Raw genomic sequence first — 20024 nt, forward strand, 5'->3', positions numbered from 1 at the left:
TTCACTGTACAGTATATCGTTATGTTTTTAGTTTTAATTGGCAAATAAGAAAGTCTAATTTACCGTCTTAAATTTGATGCGATAAAATTTAACCAATGTTATGGATATATAATAAGCCGGCTTGTTCTCAAATTAGCAACAGTTCCAACTCTGTAAAAATCGTGTTTTACAGACAAACACAATTCATCGGCACATGATTTGAACTTATGACCTTCGAGTTACGCACCTACGCTGCCCGAACACAGATGGAAAAATATGATAAATAATCGTTTATACTACATAACTGACAACATTAAAACGACCTTCCAAATTCAAAAAAATCATAATGAGAGCAAAGTAATTAATCACTCGCAGCTAAAATATATTATCTATGCTCTTATAAAGGGTCCCAATATCCAACGTAAACACGTTTTCACGTAATCAAAAGCTCCCTGCGTTATGGGTAGTAAAATAATAGCGAAGGTCCTAAAATAGCACTCGACAGTAAAAATAAAATAAAGACAGGCCATTACTGTGGGAACTTGAGACCGCCTCTGAGAAGAACAGTTATAATAAAAAGGGTACGCGGTTGTCTATGGTTTTTTGTTTATAATGAATGCTTACTTTTGTTTAAAGTACTTATTACTTACTTGTGATTTTTTTAAAATGAAGAGCTATGTTGTATACACAGTTAATATTACTTATAATTTTTACTTTTTGTTTAGTTACTGAGATTTTTGGTGTAAGGCGCCAAAGAAATCTCCATTGCTTTTCTTGTTGGTTGGCAACATAATCCTCATCACTGTAAATATTATTGCATAGAGCTGATCGCCTACTGTAAGGTCATTTGCAGAATAACGATACTTTGGTGATAGCATAGTGAATATATATTTGTTTCTACCATGAAACATAAAGAGGTCTCTACCATCATTGTAGTTTATATGACCTAACATAAAAAGCAATAAACATTAATAAAAGCAGTTTTGTTTGCAGATATTTAGTTGTTATTGATTTAATCAACGTGAGATATGAAAAACTTAATTATTGTAGACGAATCTAATTTCAATAGCTTATAAAATTATAGCTTCCCTGAGTATGCTAAACTTTTATTTGGCAAACCAAATGGATGAAACGGATCAACGCCATCGTAAAATACAGCCGTATTACCAAATTACTTTTCTCTAGATTATATGTATATAAAGATAAGTATATCTTTACATTAAACATTATACCCATTTATTCAATACCATAGACTATAGAGATTATAATTCCTATAAATAAATAAAAATAAGTATGCAGTACGAGCTATCGTTTTATTTGCAAGGTTCGTGTTTCGCGCTAAACACGGATTAGCCAAAAGGTCGGGGATATTTTTTACCTTTTATATTTTAGGTTATGAAAAAATCCAACCGACCCCAAGAATCTTGTTAAGTAATTCCTTCAAACGATATTAGGGCGTAATTGGAAGTTACCTTTCACATTCCACTGACTTTTTACGTGATTGTAAAACATTTTTTTACATTTCCTGTCAGGTGCTATGATGATGAACCGAATTAATCATTTATAAATACTGGTAGCAATTCTTTTGATACCGTTTTAAATAGTTTCGCTTCCCGATTTATTAGTTTTTTTTTATTAATATATGTTAGGTATTATCTGACTGGAAGAATTTCTTTAGTAAGTACTTTGGAATATTATGCTAATGGGGCTCTGAAGATTTCAAAAGTACCTATGAAGTTACCTTAAATTGAAATCTTCTCGTAAAAGAGCGCCTGTCAATACGTTTTTGTTAGTTCTGTTTTTGTTTTATTTAACTTATAAACATCAATATTTTCTACAGAGAATGAAATCGAAACAGTTGGCGTTTTTCAGCTGTCTGGTCATCTGCTGTTACTAATTATTGCAACACTTTTGTTACAAAATGCCACCTGCTCCCACACTTGCTGATTTAATAAGACACAGCTTATTCTTATGTAGTAAAATCGGTGTCTTTTTTAACAATGTTACTCAACATATAATTTTATTTTTTCCTCTCAAAACGGTTCGCCTGTGGCGGTCGCGTTCGATTCACTTACGAGTTGCAGATGTGCACACAAATTACACGCTTTTTTGTGGAGCGGGTTTTTTTTTTAAATTTCGACGACCGTAACACCAGCGCGCCTTATGATTTTATGCTGTTAAAAAATTCTTCGAATTTTAAATTACAGTTGTTTATGGTATTTTATCATGTTGGTATTTGTGTTTTTCTATCCATTTTGATTTATTTTTTAATGTGCAAAGGTGTAGAAAGTTTAATGCAAATTCGTCGTATAATGCTGTTCACATTTAAATTGTTAATACGAACAATTTTAAATATTTGCCATGATTGACGTGTAAAGCATGATTAAAGTCTACTACTCATATCAAATTATTAGAGCATTACCTAATCATATAAAAATACACAAATGTAGGTAGTATTAGAAAGTAGGTATTTAATCGTAGGTGGGCCTTTTAAAAAGATTATAATCTAAAAATATAAAACTGTACACCTAGACCCATGATCACGCCTCCTCTAACAAACTATAAAAGACACGTGAATTATCAAGGGTCATTAAGGCGGCATTATGACAACACGTGCTGCGCCCTTCACCCTTTGCTCCCTTTACAATGGCTGGACAATGACATTTTAAATTAATATCATAGTAATATCCTTTCACAATCGGCTAATTCTCACATTACATCCGCGTGGTGAATTTTTGAATTGGACCGCGCGGTAATTTGCTTTAATGGGTGGACATCCCTAATTTCAGTTCGAGTAGTCAGATCGATATTTTTTTTATACCTATATTCTTAACTACATGGTATAAAAGAATTGTATCTGTATGTTCAAAATATTGCGACAAAGTATAAGATTTAGAAATACATTTCGAGTGTGTTGTAAATCGACTGGCGGATATCCACTAAGTAATCCTGAAGAGGGTTGGCGTCTGACAGGAAATTGACCGTAAAATAAGTCAAAGCTAACCGTAGATAAGGGAAGATGATAATATTCTTATAAAAAATAAAAGTGAAATCGAGTAAAATATCGATAGAATACCTATAGTAATCGTAACATCTCTATTATTTTATGTCAAGTGTAATAAAGCGGATTAAGAAAGATCGAGTTAGCAATAATGAACTCATTTAAACTAATACCCATATAAATTTTATTACTTATCGTATGCCTTAGTAAAATTTACGGCGTATTAGGGCGATATGCTTCGAATTCGCAAGCATAGTTTTCCTATCTATATTTTTTTATTACCCTTAATTTTGATTTTTCAATGTATACTAATATATAAAGATTAAGACTTAGTTTGTTCGAACGCACTGATGTCAGGAATTATTAAAATGATTTTGAAAAAAAAATCACTAATACGAAGCTACATTACCCCTGAGTGCTATAGGGTACTTTTAACCCGAGAAAATATTTATCCAGGAAAACCTTTTTCACACGAGCGAAACCGCAGGCAAACGTTAGTTATCAGTTCAAATTCATTCACCAGATAAAATTTACCTAAGAAATAAAGCACACACACTCTTATTGAGTCAGGTTATATTATGTCATAGATAACATTTCGCACTCTTAACAAAATAATGACCCATTTCAAAATTGCCAATTTGTGGGAATCGTCAAACAACCAATTCCTGTTTGCGACCTTTTAGTTTTTCCCTTTTTTTCATGCTATAAGTTTCATTTTTTAACTATCTTTAATAAACTCAATTTTATAGCAACTTCAAAAAAAAGTTAGCAAACAAAAATTAGTTTTCCGACGACGGTCAAAAATTAACAATTTTGAAATAGGTCATTATTTTATTAAGAGTGCGTTTTATCTGATGATTGAAATATGAGCCCTAAAGACATCAAATGCAGTAACAACCATAGTGGTATATATGTACAATTGTCAGAATACCGGTAAAATTGGGACTCAAATTCCATAGAATTTAAAATCTAATTGTAGAGAATTCTGACGAGTTCCGGCACTCGGGCAGTAGGCAGGTGTCATCGTATGCTATTTTAGACAGTGGGGGACCGGAATTTTTTGCCTCCGTTGACTCTATATTCATATAGCGATGTTCCTAAATGCCTTTTACTTTTAATATAAACACATTTAAGTTATTTATTAATTAGTTATTCTTTAACATTCTAATTATTTCTCTTCGTGGGTTGGTCGACTTTCATAGAAAAGAATGAGAATTGGGAAGAAAAAAAAGATATAGGCAATAGCATGGTTGCTATTATAAAATACGACATATAACATAGCTTTGATTGTTGTAAGAGCAATATTTTTCCTAGTACTTATAATACAAATAATATCCTTTTCTAACAAATGATGTATTACTTCATAGCCGATTTAATACGATTGTAAAACTTGACAAGCGAATTCATGAAATAGTAATAAATCGTACACAAATGAATGTTAACAAATAAATAGCACGTTCTTTTATATTCTTCGCAAGTAAAAGTCAACGATCAAGCCCTCGAGTAAAGAATCTCAAAATATGAGAACTATTATAAACTTTGAATGCGGCGCCTCGAAGTGTCAACGTCCAAACAGGCTACGCAATCCAGAATGCGCGACCGAAAATATAGAAATTTCGTATTTTTAAAGCCTAGTTATAGAAAAAAAGTAAGTGAATCATCGGTGCCCATTAACTCCTACAGTACTGAAGTAATCAACCTTTAAAGAAAGGATATAAAGATTAAAATAACAGATGAGAAAAGTAAAGATATAAGGTACTCTTACTTATCGGAAAAAACCATGCAACTGAGGTACGGTTCCGGTCGTGCCGACTAATGTTCGTGTTAGATATATGCGTGGAGCTACTACGGAAACCATACACTCCTTGCTTGTGGTTGATAGAAAGTATAGACCGAATTGTATGATACTGATATACTGGCAAAAAATTGGTCCTTAATAATTAATTATATGATAGAATTGATGGTACAATTAATGAGCACGCATACCCAAACGAGCAAAGCAAAACGAGCGATCGAAAGGCACATGCTAGGTGTCTACTTGGTAAATCGTGAGCCAAATCTAGAATTTCGACGTCGCACAAAAGTTAAAGATGGAGGCATACGCATCGCCAATCTGAAGTGGAGAGGGGTGAGACACTTGGCTGACAGGACGACGACAAGTAGACCAAGACAGTCACCGAATCGTACCCGAGAAACGGTCAGAGAGAGAGAGAGAGAAACACCAGCCTGATGGCACAGACCGATGGTAAGATATCGCGAGGTGTGCTGGCAAGCATTGGATAAGGCTCGCATAGAATCCGAAAGAATGTTGTGATATATTGGAGGCCTATACCTAGTAGTGGGTAAAGACGGGCTGATTTGATTGATTGATTGATTGACGAAATAAAGCTGTCGTATTGATTTGTGAACTGACTTGACTATTTCAAAATTGGTGTGAAGAGCCAATGCCGCTAAGTACTTTTTACGTTATTACAAGTAGGTACAAGTCAGCTCGTACAGACAAAACTGCTTTAAGCAGAGCTCCACCATTTATTTTTTAATTTGAGTCATCTCTTTCGATTTTATTACAAATCATTGTTAAGTTGCCACAATAACTGAGTAACAATACGCAATCCCCTTTGTCACGTCAGTCGCTCAACAATTTTGACAGGTGTTTAAAAGTATATAGAGTTGTTACACCCAAGTTGTATAATTTTCTTTAAGGTCAATGTAATGGGCCATAAGTTATGCCATCGTAATGTTAAAAAACATCATAATACTTTAGCGACTGAATCTCATATAGTTGCAACATTGTTGTGGCGCAGTTTTCTATTGCAATTCACTTGATGCTGCAAGTGACTGCATGGTACACTTATCTTGTTTACGGTAGACGTTTCCTAGGCCAGTCAGAATATAGGATTTATATCGATATTGGAAGAAATTCTAATTTTAAATATTCTGTCTTGCTATTAGAGACATTAGGAACTTGACCGTTTGGTTATTCGTTTTAAAAATCCAAGGCGTATTCTCAGTTGCGAATTTCCCTCTCAAGTAGCACATCAAGTTTTTTTTGCCCTGTTTCGCGACTTTACTGGCACACTTGCTCGTGAATATTCCAGTCTTAAATTAAAATTTTCACACCAATGGAGTTTTGTTTATTAAAATATTATTAAAAATTCTTTACACGATAGCATTATGAATATAACTATGCAAATATAAGCTCTCATCTCGCGTTTTTCTGTTGATTTTTTCTTTAGACTGTACCTAGACAGTATTATAAGAGTTCTTGCCAAAAGCCTTCAGTTATTTTCATTAACAACAAAACTGTTATTATGCTTATATATTTCGTAATAATATAATGACATCAATAGCTGATTTTCTTTGTTATTAAGCGGCTGTCAGTATACGTTCAATATTCAACATCAATACAATATAATTTGATAGAATTAATGAGCAATAATGACCACTACGAAGCAGACCCTAGTAAACTTGTAACCTTTCCACAAATATTCATGTTTCGCCTTCAAAGGTAAAAGGGAAATCGATATTTCCTTTTCAACTAGAAATCACTTAATAGCAGACACCCATCTTCCTTCTTTCCTTGTTCTTAAATACACATTTAAATACTCATGAGAACACACAAGTACAAATGACTATTAGTTTTGTCTGATCATTGCCAGCGTAAATATAAGAACCCATTGTTAATTATATAAAAAAAGACCTACCGGCTTAACATATACAACAAAAAGCAACCGAATCCTTAAATGGTAAAGGGACATCATTCCTTCGATTTCACCTACGCGACGATATGTTTTTATGTCAGACCTCATCTGCACTCCCAAGAAGTGCCTCTCACAGTCAAACGAACCTTTTACATTGATGTATTTTAATTCTGACTCTTTATATCGCCGAGACGGCTCTTTGAGACTTTTTCCGGTTATTCATTTGTAGATAATTAGATTTTATACTTAAAAAATAAACTATTTTTAGGCGATGTCGTTTTTTCTTTTGTTTTCTATATTGAACAGATCCGCTGTTATATAATTTAATTAACTTATAAAGAAAAGAACTGGAATTGTTACTAATGAACATAGCAACATAACTATCAAATGAACCGTAATGGAAAACAATTTATTTTAATTGCAACCGCAACAATTTAAATCGCCGGAATCTCCGTTACCAAATAACACACCAAATGATTATCTGGCCGCCATATTGTCGATTTACGCGCGCTCCCGGAGCATTCCCGTCACGGTTGCTTTATCCATCGCGAATACTGATTTTATCTCTGGATTATTATTCTGAACATTGCTTGCAGGTAGGGGCATGTGTTTTCAAGAAACTTAATTAAATTTCGGTGCATTAGGTGTTATTGGTTTGGATGTAGACAGCACGAAGTCACGTGGGATTTGGATATTCGGATTTGGTATTTCTTTGCACGTTTTCATCTTATACCCTTGTGCTGTGTATAAGTCTTTCTTTTTATTGAATTTGGATTGTATTCTTAATTCTTCCTTATGCGTCTTTGTTTTTAATCACAATGTGCCTTCAGCTAACTCAGGCTTAGAAACCGAATAATGTCAGTTGAACTCCTTTTACTGTTTTTCAGTAGATGTTAATGAAGATTTGTTACATTATTACAATGTAGAACTAACTCAATAAATAGTCCCAACTCCTGGCCTGTCAACAGTTTGGGTTACAGAGCTCCTTCGACTTGTTTGACCTAGTTTTAGACTGTTGAAACTAGAAGAGCGTTTGGAAAATTTAAGGACTCTAAACATTTCAAACGTTTTTTTCTTACGGGTTTTAGACCAATGCGGTTTTTAAGTCGTCATCATAAAATGTGTAAAGGTTATTCTTAAATAATAACAAATAAGTTTTTGGTATGTTTATTTCTTTATTTTTTTAATTTTCACAATCCCTACCTTTTAAATTAACGTTAACTTATATTAAATTCGCATTTGGTCAGTCGAAAATTAATTAACCATTTATTGACTGTACCGCGCAACTAAAATAACTGAGCACTCTTTATTATAGATTTCATACAGATGTTTGAAATAACACTTTAAATATTTTATGTTAACCATCGTGTTTGGAATGGCATAGCTCTCATATACGTTATCTATTTTTTGTTATAGATCATTGTGACGTCGAATTATCGACAATATGATATACATGTCGTAGATATTAAATGGTTACTCACAATTGTAATAATGGGTCAGAAATCAAGAAATTAATGGTAATAAAGGAATTTTCAGAATCGAACATGTTAAAGATTCATAATGCAAAACTTACCTTTTTTTAATATTAGTAGGTATTGTACAATCAGCCAAAAAAGTATTGTAGGGAAATTAGTTTAAGGAATGTGCTTTGTATGGATCTCGCCGTATTGCAGCTACCTGTTTTAAATAATTATTAACATTTTTTAAAAATTGTTTTGAGATACAAGACGAGCTTGCCGTTCGCCTGATGGTAAGCCATACGACCACCGATAAGCAGCAGAAATACCATCGTTGGAATACAATAAACCTTGAAATACAAAATATTGTTTGGTATTCTACTGCGCTCGCCATCCTAAGACATGAGATGTTAAGTCTTATTATGTCCAGTAGTTACACTGGCTACAATGTCCTTCAAATCGGAACGCAACACTGACTACACACTGCTGCTTGGCGGCAGAAATAGACATTGCGGTGGTTGTTACCTACCCAAGCGGACTCTCACATATGAGAAACCTACCATTGATAACTACCAATGGCATTATGCTTGTACGTTTTTGTAAGCATTATTGAATACAATTTTACAACTCCATCCAATATTGAGACAGACGTGAATCCACTGGATTAGGGTAAAGGATTTTTTGCCCTCCGTTACTTTTCCATTTACGCTTCAAACCTAGTATTTATATTTAATTTTCTTTTAAGGATATATTTTTTAGTATCCAGGTATAATATTAATAAAGCTCTACATTTTTTTAATATGGTTTACTGTAAACAATTCATCTCGTTCTCTCCAATTAATGTATAGGTTCATTAATTTGATATTGCGTAAATCATTGGAACCACATACGAGAACACCTCGTTATTTCTCATAACTATTGTGCCAAAAATCATCCATGAGTAACGAATATTTTATTTTTCAGACTTTTTTATAATTTTGTTATTTAGTGCGAATATGGCGCGTGTCCGTGTATTTTTGTCTATATGTGATGTTGTTACTGTGACGAATTCTTTTAGAGTTGTGATAGGAACATTAGGGCGTGTCAAATTAAAATTTTGTTTTATTATTTGTTTACTATAATGAAGGCTTTGAATAACTTATTGTATAGTGTTATTTTCAAGAAGATACGTAAGATTAGGGGGCTATTCCGTTCATAGGAGAGAATCTTTGCAATTACGGGCGTTCTATTCGAAAGGCAGATTTGATAGCCATATAAGTAAGAGAGTCAAAAAATCAACTATTTACCTAAAAGGCCATTCCTTCGATTAAAAAGCCCGTTATTGCAAAAAGACGGATATGCCTTCATAGAAGGAATAGGGCTCCCTGACGTTTTGTGGTTTTGTTAAATAACGCAATATCAAAACGACCCTGTATAACATAGTAATAGCACTTGCATTATTCTTCGAAATATTAAACATCAGATGGCTCACTTACCTAAAACTATAAAAACAGCTTTTAACATTAACGACAGAAAAATATTAAGTATAATAAACCTCTAGCTCTTAAAAAATTACCCAAGGTGCCCCCTCCTATAATTTTGCCCAGTTTTATAGGCCCCAGGCTGTCGGTATAAGTATAACACTTCACAAAGTATCCTGTGAGTGGTCGGTGCAAACTTTTTTAATATTTTTAGAATGCCCTAGGGATAAATGTAGAGTTAAGGCGTTGGGAAGCTGCCGTCCATTTTGATTGCACAATCTATGGGATATTTATATCTTTTTCATATTGTTAATAAAGAAATTAAGTATACTATTGACGATTCTGGAAAATCTTTTAATAATAGAAGGCTACATCATGTATTAGAATGGGAAATTAATTCTTGATGCGATGAAGAGCTATTCTCTCAATAGTAAAATGGCGCGCTAAACGTATTTTTTAAAAGATATCTATTTAAAATCTTATGTTTAGAAGCTATTTATACGAAACGTAGGAAACGTGTAAAAAAATAATCTACAATATGTTATATCCGCTTTGATTGTTTATTTGTTTTATAATCTGGATATTGTGGCATTAATTTAGTAATAAAAATATCAATAAAATTTACCCTGCCTCTTCTCCTAAAGTACACATAATTTTAATTCGAAACCAACACTGTTAGAATTGTCTCGCCAGAAGGCGGGACGATTTACACAAGATTGTCGGCAGTAACTAGATGCATAAAGCAGCAGATCGGGCTCTGTAGCGTATCTTTGAAAAAGCCTATGTATGTCCAGCAGTGGACTGCAACTGGCTGATGATAATCATCATTGTTAGACAATTAATAAGGAACATTTTAGTAGATAAATTTTTTTTTTTAAAGAATTTATTTGAAAATCTTTGCACAATTTAGCATGTAACTCATGCATCGTAAAAGCATGGAACGAATGCTTAAAGCAATTTGCTCGGGGAGGGCCTTAATTCAATTCATTACTCTACAATAATACCTAAAGTCAACGTAAATAACTACAGACGATCGTCTAAAACCAACTAAGTTTGCCACAATCTAGACAAGTCAACTATAGTTCCACTGTATGCTGGCAACAGATGGCTTCAAATATATGGGACAGATTAATGTAGTACGTACGAGCCCCGAATACTCTCGTTCGCAAAAACCCGGCTTGCCTTGACAACCGGCACGTTTTGAGTTAAGGTCCAACGTGATTTGTGCTTTTGCAATTAATTTTGTAACTTTTTGCTTTAACTTGAGAAGGGTTATTTTGTAATTTAATTTACGGCTTGTTTTCTCGTCTAATTTGAGGGTTCCGTGTCTTGTTTGTCTTTTTTGCACGGTTATCTGATTGTACTGCGAATTTAGTTTGCGAATAACACTTATTATAATGTACTTCATAAAAGTCGAAGGAGGTCGCTGGATGCGGGCCGCTTACAATAGGGCGATCTGGAAATCTTTGGGGGAAGCCCATGTTCAGTTCTGCTGCTGTCCAGTGGACGTCAAACGGCTGATAATGATGATAATGATAATGTACTGGATTTACGGCTCTGTATCAATTCAGAATCTGTAGTTGTGACCGGTAAATAGCAGTAGACTTGCTTCTGTATCTAACTACCTGGCGAAATGTAGTGGCGTATACTTCTACCGTTGAGTAGGGTAAAAGCATAATACTGTCAGGCCTGTATTATGTACCGTCCCATTGCTGCGCACAGGTCTGCTATACTACTGAGAGGGATTAGGCCTTACTCCACCTCGCTGGCCTACTGCGGATTGGCAGACTTCTCATACATTCAAAGTTTTAATAGAAAACTTCTCAGGTATGCAGGTTTCCTCATGATTCCTTCGTCGTTAAAGCAAGCGATAACTCGCAAAGAACACACACACACATAACTTTAAAAAATACAGAGCTGCGTGCCCTTTCGGGTTTTGAACTTGCAGACATTCGTCCCGGTAGATCGTTCCACTCCGAATTGGTATCACGGTTTCGCTTTTATGCTATATTATGTTAATATTGCCATTAACGAGACATCCCTGAATGTGGTCGGCTTATTTACCATATGTATGCCGGCTCCGAATAATGATGCTGATCATATCCGTATTTCTCATAATGTTGTATTATACAGGTGCTCACGTGAATCCGGCGGTTTCGGCAGCGCTGTGCGTACGCAGGCGAGTGTCGCCGCTGCGTGCGGCTCTGTACGTCGCTGCGCAGTGTGGCGGGGCCATCGCCGGCGCCGCTGCCATATATGGGTAAGTCGATTAATAGCTTAATAAATTTATTTATCCATACTAATTATAAAAAGAATATATTAATTAGGTTGCTATCTTGAAGTCTAAAAATCAGGATTTCATGGATTCTTCTTCTTCTTCTTTGATTTTTCTTCTTCTATAATATCTAAACGATATAGGGCATCAGATGAGATAAAAAATGGAACATTTTTTATATACATGAGTTTGAGAACATGTTGAAACAGGTACGAACACGCTTACAAACTTGTATCGGATCAATGGAAATGTAAATGTGTAAATATGCAACTGTGCATTTTACAGGTGTCAGAGAAACAGAGTTTCTTAGTAGGTACTTAGTAAAAATATTGTACAGCTGGCCACAAAAGTAGTTGAACAAATTCAAAACTTCTTTTTGTGAAAAAAAAAATTGCTTACTTATTTAGACAATAATTATTGATTTCATTTTAAGTATGCCACTTGTAATATATATTAAGCGTTCTTAATCTAAACCTAGTCGATGATGTGGTTATTAGCCGCTAATGTTGTTTTGCTGATGATCAAGGAAAATACTTCCTATAAGTCAAATAAGACAATAATCACGTCAAATTAATGAAATAATCAAACAAAATAATCAGTCTTATTCACGATAAAATAACAAAAAGCAACGATTAATCGTGTTTTGTCTCAGCATCCAATTATTTATTGCGAGCATTAATTATTCACGTCCCACAGAGAGATGCGCGGGCAGATACGATAATTCATCGAAAATTGCCACCATATATTCATGATATTTTTTGCTATGCAGATATATACTATTAACAAACATTTAAAGTTTTTACTTATACCATTATGTAGTAATATGGGCGGGAATCAAAATATTGACGCTTGAAAAGCAATTATATCTAAGCGACAATACGTTAACTTGCATAGAACAATTTAAAATTTTGATTTTTATAAGAAAATTCATAAAAATTCAACTATTTACTTTATAAAATATAGTCTTATGATATTTAAAAATGTCCTAGAGCTACAAAACGTAGATCAAACGACAAGCGTGTGACGGTTCCAAATGTATAACTCATTTTCGGTATATTTGTCGCTTAGATATGAATTCGAAAGAGATTTTAATGAAGATAAAAAATAATACCCTTTAATAAATCAAATGGAAGTATTTTCATCACGCTAATGCCTCTATGAGCTACATATTTGTCTTCCCGGGAAATAAATTATCCAGCTTCCACTACAAACAATCTAGTTTTAAAACATTGCTTGAGTTGGGATAAATAGTTAACGAATAACTTGCACAAGTCGCAAATAAATAGTTCTTAAGTTCATCAATCTAGGAGCGTTTCTTGTGGCGCTCCTACATTGGAAAACATCACGAAGCGGTGCGATATAAAAAGTTTTTATAAAACGTGCTGAAATATTTCAATTCGTGTTTACAGGCTTATGTAAAGTCTGGCTGGTTATACTGGTTCAATCAAAATGTATTGTTTGTTTCATTTAAATTGTATTACGTCTAGTAAATTAGGCATCGCTCGCGACTTTATTTGCATCACAGACCTTTCTTTAATAAAAAAATATTTTGCCCTTTATAGCATCTATTAATCGAATACATGGTTTATCTAAGTGCCAAATATCTTTCAAGCATTCACCAAATGCGTTTACTTCTTCTTAGAGGGCAAACAAATAGAGGTATAAAGCGGCAGATCGGGCTCTGTGGCGTATCTTAGGAGAGGCTTATGTCCAGCAGTGTACTGCTGTTACAGCAGTTTACTTCTAACTAACATTAATATATTATTACAAAATTTCGCACTGATAATTTAAAAGTTAGATAGACTTTGATGATAAAATGGTATCATTAAGTGATCTCCATATTGAAAATCAACTAACGGCAGTGCGACTAAGCGTCGGCTATCTATGTTAACTTATTCTGTAAATATAATCAGTTGGGACTTGCTCCATCGATAATGTCACACGGACAGACGTGTTTACTTTAAACTGATATATTGATAGATTAGAACCAACACTCAATTCGGATGTTGACTGTTCTATGTAAATGCGATATCGCTCTTGGGAAAGTAAAGGTACACAGGGTACTTTTACATCGGCCTATAATTTTATATGATTGCGTATATGTCAAATAATAATCTCTTTATATTGTGTCTAATCTATACTTATTATATAAAACAAAGTCCCCTTTTCCGTATGCCAGTATGTTATCGATTTTCTCAAAATGTACTGAACGGATTTTTATGAAATTTGGTATGAAGATAGTTTAAGACCCTGGGAAGGGTTTCTATCCCGGAAAATTACTTTTACGTTGACGAAACCGCGAGCAAAACCTAGTTAAATAAAGAATACTTCTGTTGATCACAAGACATCACTTACAGACGCGGTTTTGCGGGAAGCGAACCAGGCAACCGCCTGGAGGTTCGCGCTTACAGAGGCCCTGCATGGTGCCTTGGAGAACCATTTTTACGATCTTACTGATGAAACTGTTAAAAATAGCGAACATTTTTTTGCTTTCGCTTGGGGCCTCGCGTCGTTTAGAGACACCACTGATCACTTATAAAATACAAAGAGCCTTAATAACTGTAGAAATCTATAGGGTCCTCATAAAATGTACTAGAAGCTTGTGAAAATGGCCTTAAAAATATTTGTGATCGCAAAATCAATCCAATGCGAACTGCACCTATACGTAAACTAAAGACACATCTGTGAACTTCGCTATCTACCTGCCTCCATTGTGATTTGAACAAAGCTTTCTCTATAGTACATTACAATGCGACATTTTTTGCCACTAACAACCTGAGCTCTCTACCTGAGCGTGCAGGATTCGAGTTTGTGCGAAGCAAAAAATACAATGCAGGTGATGCCGTAATTTATGTTGGGTATTATTATTGTAACTATAGGAGGTTTGGGGGAAATATATGGCAGTTTTGTGAAGTAGTATTTTCAATAATTGGATTGTGTTATTAAAATTGTATTCAATCTGAGATGTTTGAGAGCCATAAAACCACATCGGCTAGTCAGAGGAATAAAATATATATCTGTTTTATAAGACAAAGAAGAATTGTGCGAAACAGAAACAATGTTTAAGCTACATTTAGCTAGAATTATTTTAATAGCACACGAATATTAATATTAAAACATGATATCACGTGGATATGACGTGAAATAACTTGTAAATCCAAGTGTCTTTCAGGATGCAATGGGTTGCTACATATTTGTGACGTTAAGCTGAATAAACCACGTAGAGCATCTATCGATTTTATTTGTAGCAAAAAAGAAGTGTTTCATATTAAATCTATGTGCATATCACGGATTGATTTTTTATGCTACAGATAAAATTTTACACATTTTTCATGCCTGAATTCATAAATATTTTGGGTATTGGATCATTTTGGAGAAAGGTATTACGCGTTACGAATATAAGCTAATGTTTGTTGGGAGTAGGCAGGGTTATACCAGTGTATAGTTCACGGATCTTATATGTTCCAATGCAATCTCACCTAAGTTCTGATTCCGAATCGCGCGTATATTTTCATTTTTTTCCCATACAGTATAAATAATTACTATATAGTACGTGAAGATTATAAACCAACAATATCTTAGCAAGCATTTAACATAAAACCACTCATGCAAGTAGAGCTGAATATCGCCTGCACATGTAAAGCAATGGTTTAAATGTCAAGCGAGTAACGTGGGCGGTTAGTCGGCTGACGTCGATTGTGCATGTCTGTGCGAAAAAATCAACATGCATCCAACAAAGGACAATGTTGGCGCACATTGAGTAAATAGCAATGTGCCTTTAGATACCTATTGTGACAATGTTTTTTTATTCAACGGACAAGTTGGTCGCCTGATACGCACGAAGCCACTTTGAAGCAAAGCATTGGATGGCATTACGCTCAGTGTTATGAGTAGGAGCGCCTCGTGGTTACATCGTGAACAGCCTCTCCTAGTACAAAAGTCACTGTAGCAATCCATAGTTGCATCTCTGTGACGCTAGCAGCATCTATTTTAAATCAGATTAAATCTACACTATTGTCATAGGAGCAAATTGGCGGGACAAAAATGTGGCTGTATGTCAAGCCAGGACATGGACGTATAGAATGTGTGTCAAATATTCCTTCAGCATTTTCTGCGTTTGCTTTTAACATTCAAATATCTTCACAACACATTTGCATTTATAATATTGGTAGGTACTTACTACTTTTGATGGTGGTAGGATATGTTTTATATCCGCCCGGATAGCGACCACTGTACACAAGGCATTGAAATCCCCCATAGAGCACGTAAGTGTATCGCGTTCCGGAATCCGCCCGTGTATATCTGGTTCCAACAGGCCGGCATAATTATGTCGACTACCGAGGGGCAATCATCTCTCGTCAGTCGACATCCTATTACACCTCACTCCACTTACCATCAGGTGCAGTGGGGTCCAATAGAATGTCGACTTTGTCGTGCACGCATAAAGTCGACATTCTGACTGCTACCAATTACTGAACAAGGAATGAGTTCCTTGTTCAGTAATTGGTAGCAGTCACCAGTTACAATGTTCATATCAAAACAAAAATGCATGAATAATGCGTATTCGGCAGCAGAAATAAACAAAGGAATGCACCAGAATGTATTCTAACGCGAGCCTTTAATATAACAATACCATGAAGTTTGACGTCCTGTTTGTGTAAGGTAAATAATAAAGCCCATTGTATCAAATTGGAGCTCGAAAGTAGCCTATAGGTGTATGTGATATGATTTATAATTAATTAAGTATACAATGGTGGGTCAAAATTACTTTATTGATTTGAATTTTTTTTAAAAGTCACAGGAGTGCGATATTAGCTGAGATGCTGTCACATTAAAGTCATCATCTCAAGATCGCTATATAATAAACAACATGTCAAATGGTATGGTGTTAAGTCATAGCATAGCATGACGGATTTTGACAGCTGAGTGTTGTTTATTAAACGACGCCGACTCAACGGAGAACAAGCTGTTATCACAACTCAAAACATAATATCTACTTGAGACACATACAATATCACGCATTTATCCCCGAAGGGGTACACAGAGGCGCAACCAGAGCATCCACTTTTCGTCAAGTGTGTTCTGTCCCATGATGTTATAGGGGGCGAGCCTTTTGCTATATCGAGCACAAATTTCAGACTCCGGGCTGGTACTGAGTAGAAAAAACCCAAATATCACTTTGCCTGATAGGTCAGGCAAAGTGATATTTGGGTTTTTTCAAGTAGACAAGAATATAGTAGACATCTCAAGTAGATAAGAATATAGTAGACATCTCAAGTAGACAAGAATCCTAGGGGATTCTTGTCTACTTGAGATCCTACTCAAAAGTGAGATTGATTTATTTATAAGATCCTTAGTAATAAAACCTACTATAAATTAAATTTAATTGAAAAAGGGCCATCATAAGCTTATGAGCCAACCAATGTGTTTTGCAAAAAAATTATAATATATCAAACGGAATTTTGGGCCGATAACAATTTCCCTTCCCCTTCGACACCGCCCAAAACTGGTTCTGGAATCCGGATGACGCCATCACAACTGCCATAATGAGGTCCAAACATTAATTAGCAGTTTATATATGCTTAGGAATTTGGACTACGCAGCTAGTTATGTAGATATCCCGTTTTTAAGTGGAAGAATTCTGTAGCCAATTTTGTTTATTTTGAATGAGTCGGTCAGAGTGGGATCTCCGATGTACTGTTTCTTGTATTTGTGCGTATTTGTGTAAGAAAAAATACGTATCGGATTGAGAACCTCCTCCTTTTGAAGTCGGTTAAAATGGGTTTTTGTACAGAATAATTTAACTCATAATTTGATTTCACCTTTTTCCTTTTAAAGATGCCCTTGAGATATTTTTACTATATTATTTGAGATAAGTAGAAATTACTGGTTCTCGTGAACTTAAATCCGAACCCGTGATTTCAACTTAGTACTGGCCATATGACTGTTAGGGCGATATTTCCAAAAACAAATAGTAAGTTGCATGATGAAAATAATGTTATGTAGTAATGCAGCTAACTTGTATTGCTTTGATATTAAGAAAACATTTAATTTGTCGGATGCGTTTAGAACTGGTTTTGCTAACTTTTAACATCGAAGCTTGTTGCATACGTAACAAGCATTATACATATAGTTTCCTTAGTTAGGTTTTGCCCACGGCTCCGCAAACAATTTTTTTTTTTAAATTTGCTATATACATACACAGCATCAAGACTTTTCCATTTTTATATTAAACTATGAGGATTTAGCTTTAACTCTAGCCGAAATGAATTAATTATCTATACTGAAGTTTTAATGTATACCATTCCGCCTTGGTCCCATTACATAATAAAGTAAAAATACTACTGTACAATACTTGTGTTCGTGTTACCTTTGCTTCAGACCGTGTTTTTCAATTTTACAACGGAACTTAAAATAACATTGAGTGTGGACTATTGTTGCGTGCGCTCTCTCATTCGATTGTTTTTATCCTCAGGGCAGAATTTATTTTCTCTAGGATGAACGCGGGTCATTGCGATATGAAATGAGAAAGTGTTTTTGTTTTGCGCATTGTTGAATTGTAATTCATGCCTGTAATACATTAGACAATATTGAAAATTATTATGTCGCAAATTCGTGAAGTATTTAAAAATATACGCTCACGCCTTTTATCTCCGAAAGGGTAGGCAGAGGCGCAACTAGTACACCCACTTCCCGCCGTGTGTATTCAGTCCCATGATGCGGTAGGGGGCGAGTCGCTCGCCATATTGGCCACAATTTCAAACTCCGGGCTGATACTGAGTAAAAGTACGTAAATTATAAATTTGCCCGACCCGGGAATTGAGCCCGAGACCTCAGCACTGCAGTCGTACCGGAATACAACTATGTGACCGAGGCAGTCGAAAATATTTTTTTATATTAACACGGATACTAAGAATAAAAATATTAGAAAACTATGATTGTCCTTTCATGCAGCTGATAAAAACGCGGAAGAACGCCATACTCATAACTTCTGAATGTATTAATTATACCCACGAAAGTCAATAAGATTAACAGAAAACCACATCACGTGATAATTAAAACAGCGAAATAAGCCGCCAGAATAACTCGCATGTCTTACCCGGTGCAGTGAACTCGGCAGATGTTACCAGTCCCATTCTGGGCCTTAACACGTCAGCGTGACAGCTGCCTTGGATGCACGTGCGTGTCAGCACACGTGTTGAGACAGAAATGGTAAGGCCTTATTGCGAGGGGATAAGGGCAGTAATTTTAAATTAAGAAACTCTTAAAGGAAGCCGGTTGGTATCATACTTGTGCACAAAGTGGAACGATGTGGAGATATTTTGATGATATTAATTTGTTTATTAAATATTTAGATTTTGTTGGAGTTAAATTTAAATTTATGGTAAAATTGATAATTGAAAATAAAGTATTGCCTTTCTTACTCAGGAATTCAGTTTTATGTTACTAATATATATTTTTTAGTTCAATTGAGGAGTGCCGGATTTATATTTTTTATGAGTGCAGGCCACTTTATTTCCGCCGCCCCATGTAGGTAGGCTTAAGTATGTATGTATGTAGGTTTCTAAAAAGCTTAATAATTTTCCATTTGTTTGTATTATGGAAGGCACTAAAGTTAAATAAACGAAGGATTAATTAAATCGAGTGAGCGCCCTCTGAAATCTGCCGCCCCTAAAAGGCTGTCGCCCATAGGCCGCGGCGTACACGGCCTATTTACAAATCCAATCCAGTTGAGTAGTATAATAGTTAATAGAGACGTAACCATCAAAATATTGAGTTCATTTTGGGTGTAGAAACAACTTGGGACCCAAGTTAACTTCATCTGAAAGTGACCTACCATGTAACAGTTGAGACTTTAGTAATTAACAAACCTATATGGGACCAGCGCGATGGATTATGATCTAATATTTTTAACCCTTAGAAATTTTACGATAGTTTTACCCAATAGGAGATTAAGGGTTTGTTTAACAACTAAATAAACAACTCACATTAATCTATGCTCCCAAATAAATGGCAATAAAACGTGTACCTACAATTTCATTAGGTAAGTAAGGATAAGTGCTTAGGAAAAATTACCTGAAACTTGTGAAAGAGGCTCTTGGTATATTAATAATAATATTGTTGATCGATCAAGGCGAAGTTATAAGAGGA

At 34.9% G+C, this 20024-nt stretch overlaps 1 protein-coding gene across 2 annotated transcripts in view; it reads left to right on the plus strand.

The window, feature by feature from the left end:
- LOC115441493 (neurogenic protein big brain) overlaps nt 1-20024 on the plus strand; it is a 161546-nt gene that overhangs the window by 63970 nt on the left and 77552 nt on the right. Inside the window, exon 2 of one of the 2 annotated variants that reach the window (XM_037442815.1) lies at nt 11732-11858. The exons of the other annotated variant lie outside the window; for it this stretch is intronic. Within the exon in view, the coding sequence (XP_037298712.1) occupies nt 11732-11858 (127 nt within the window). The remainder of the gene's footprint in view (nt 1-11731; nt 11859-20024) is intronic. 2 annotated transcript variants of the gene reach the window in all.

Source organism: Manduca sexta, chromosome 25, assembly GCF_014839805.1.
Source record: "Manduca sexta isolate Smith_Timp_Sample1 chromosome 25, JHU_Msex_v1.0, whole genome shotgun sequence".
Lineage (NCBI taxonomy): Eukaryota > Metazoa > Arthropoda > Insecta > Lepidoptera > Sphingidae > Manduca > Manduca sexta.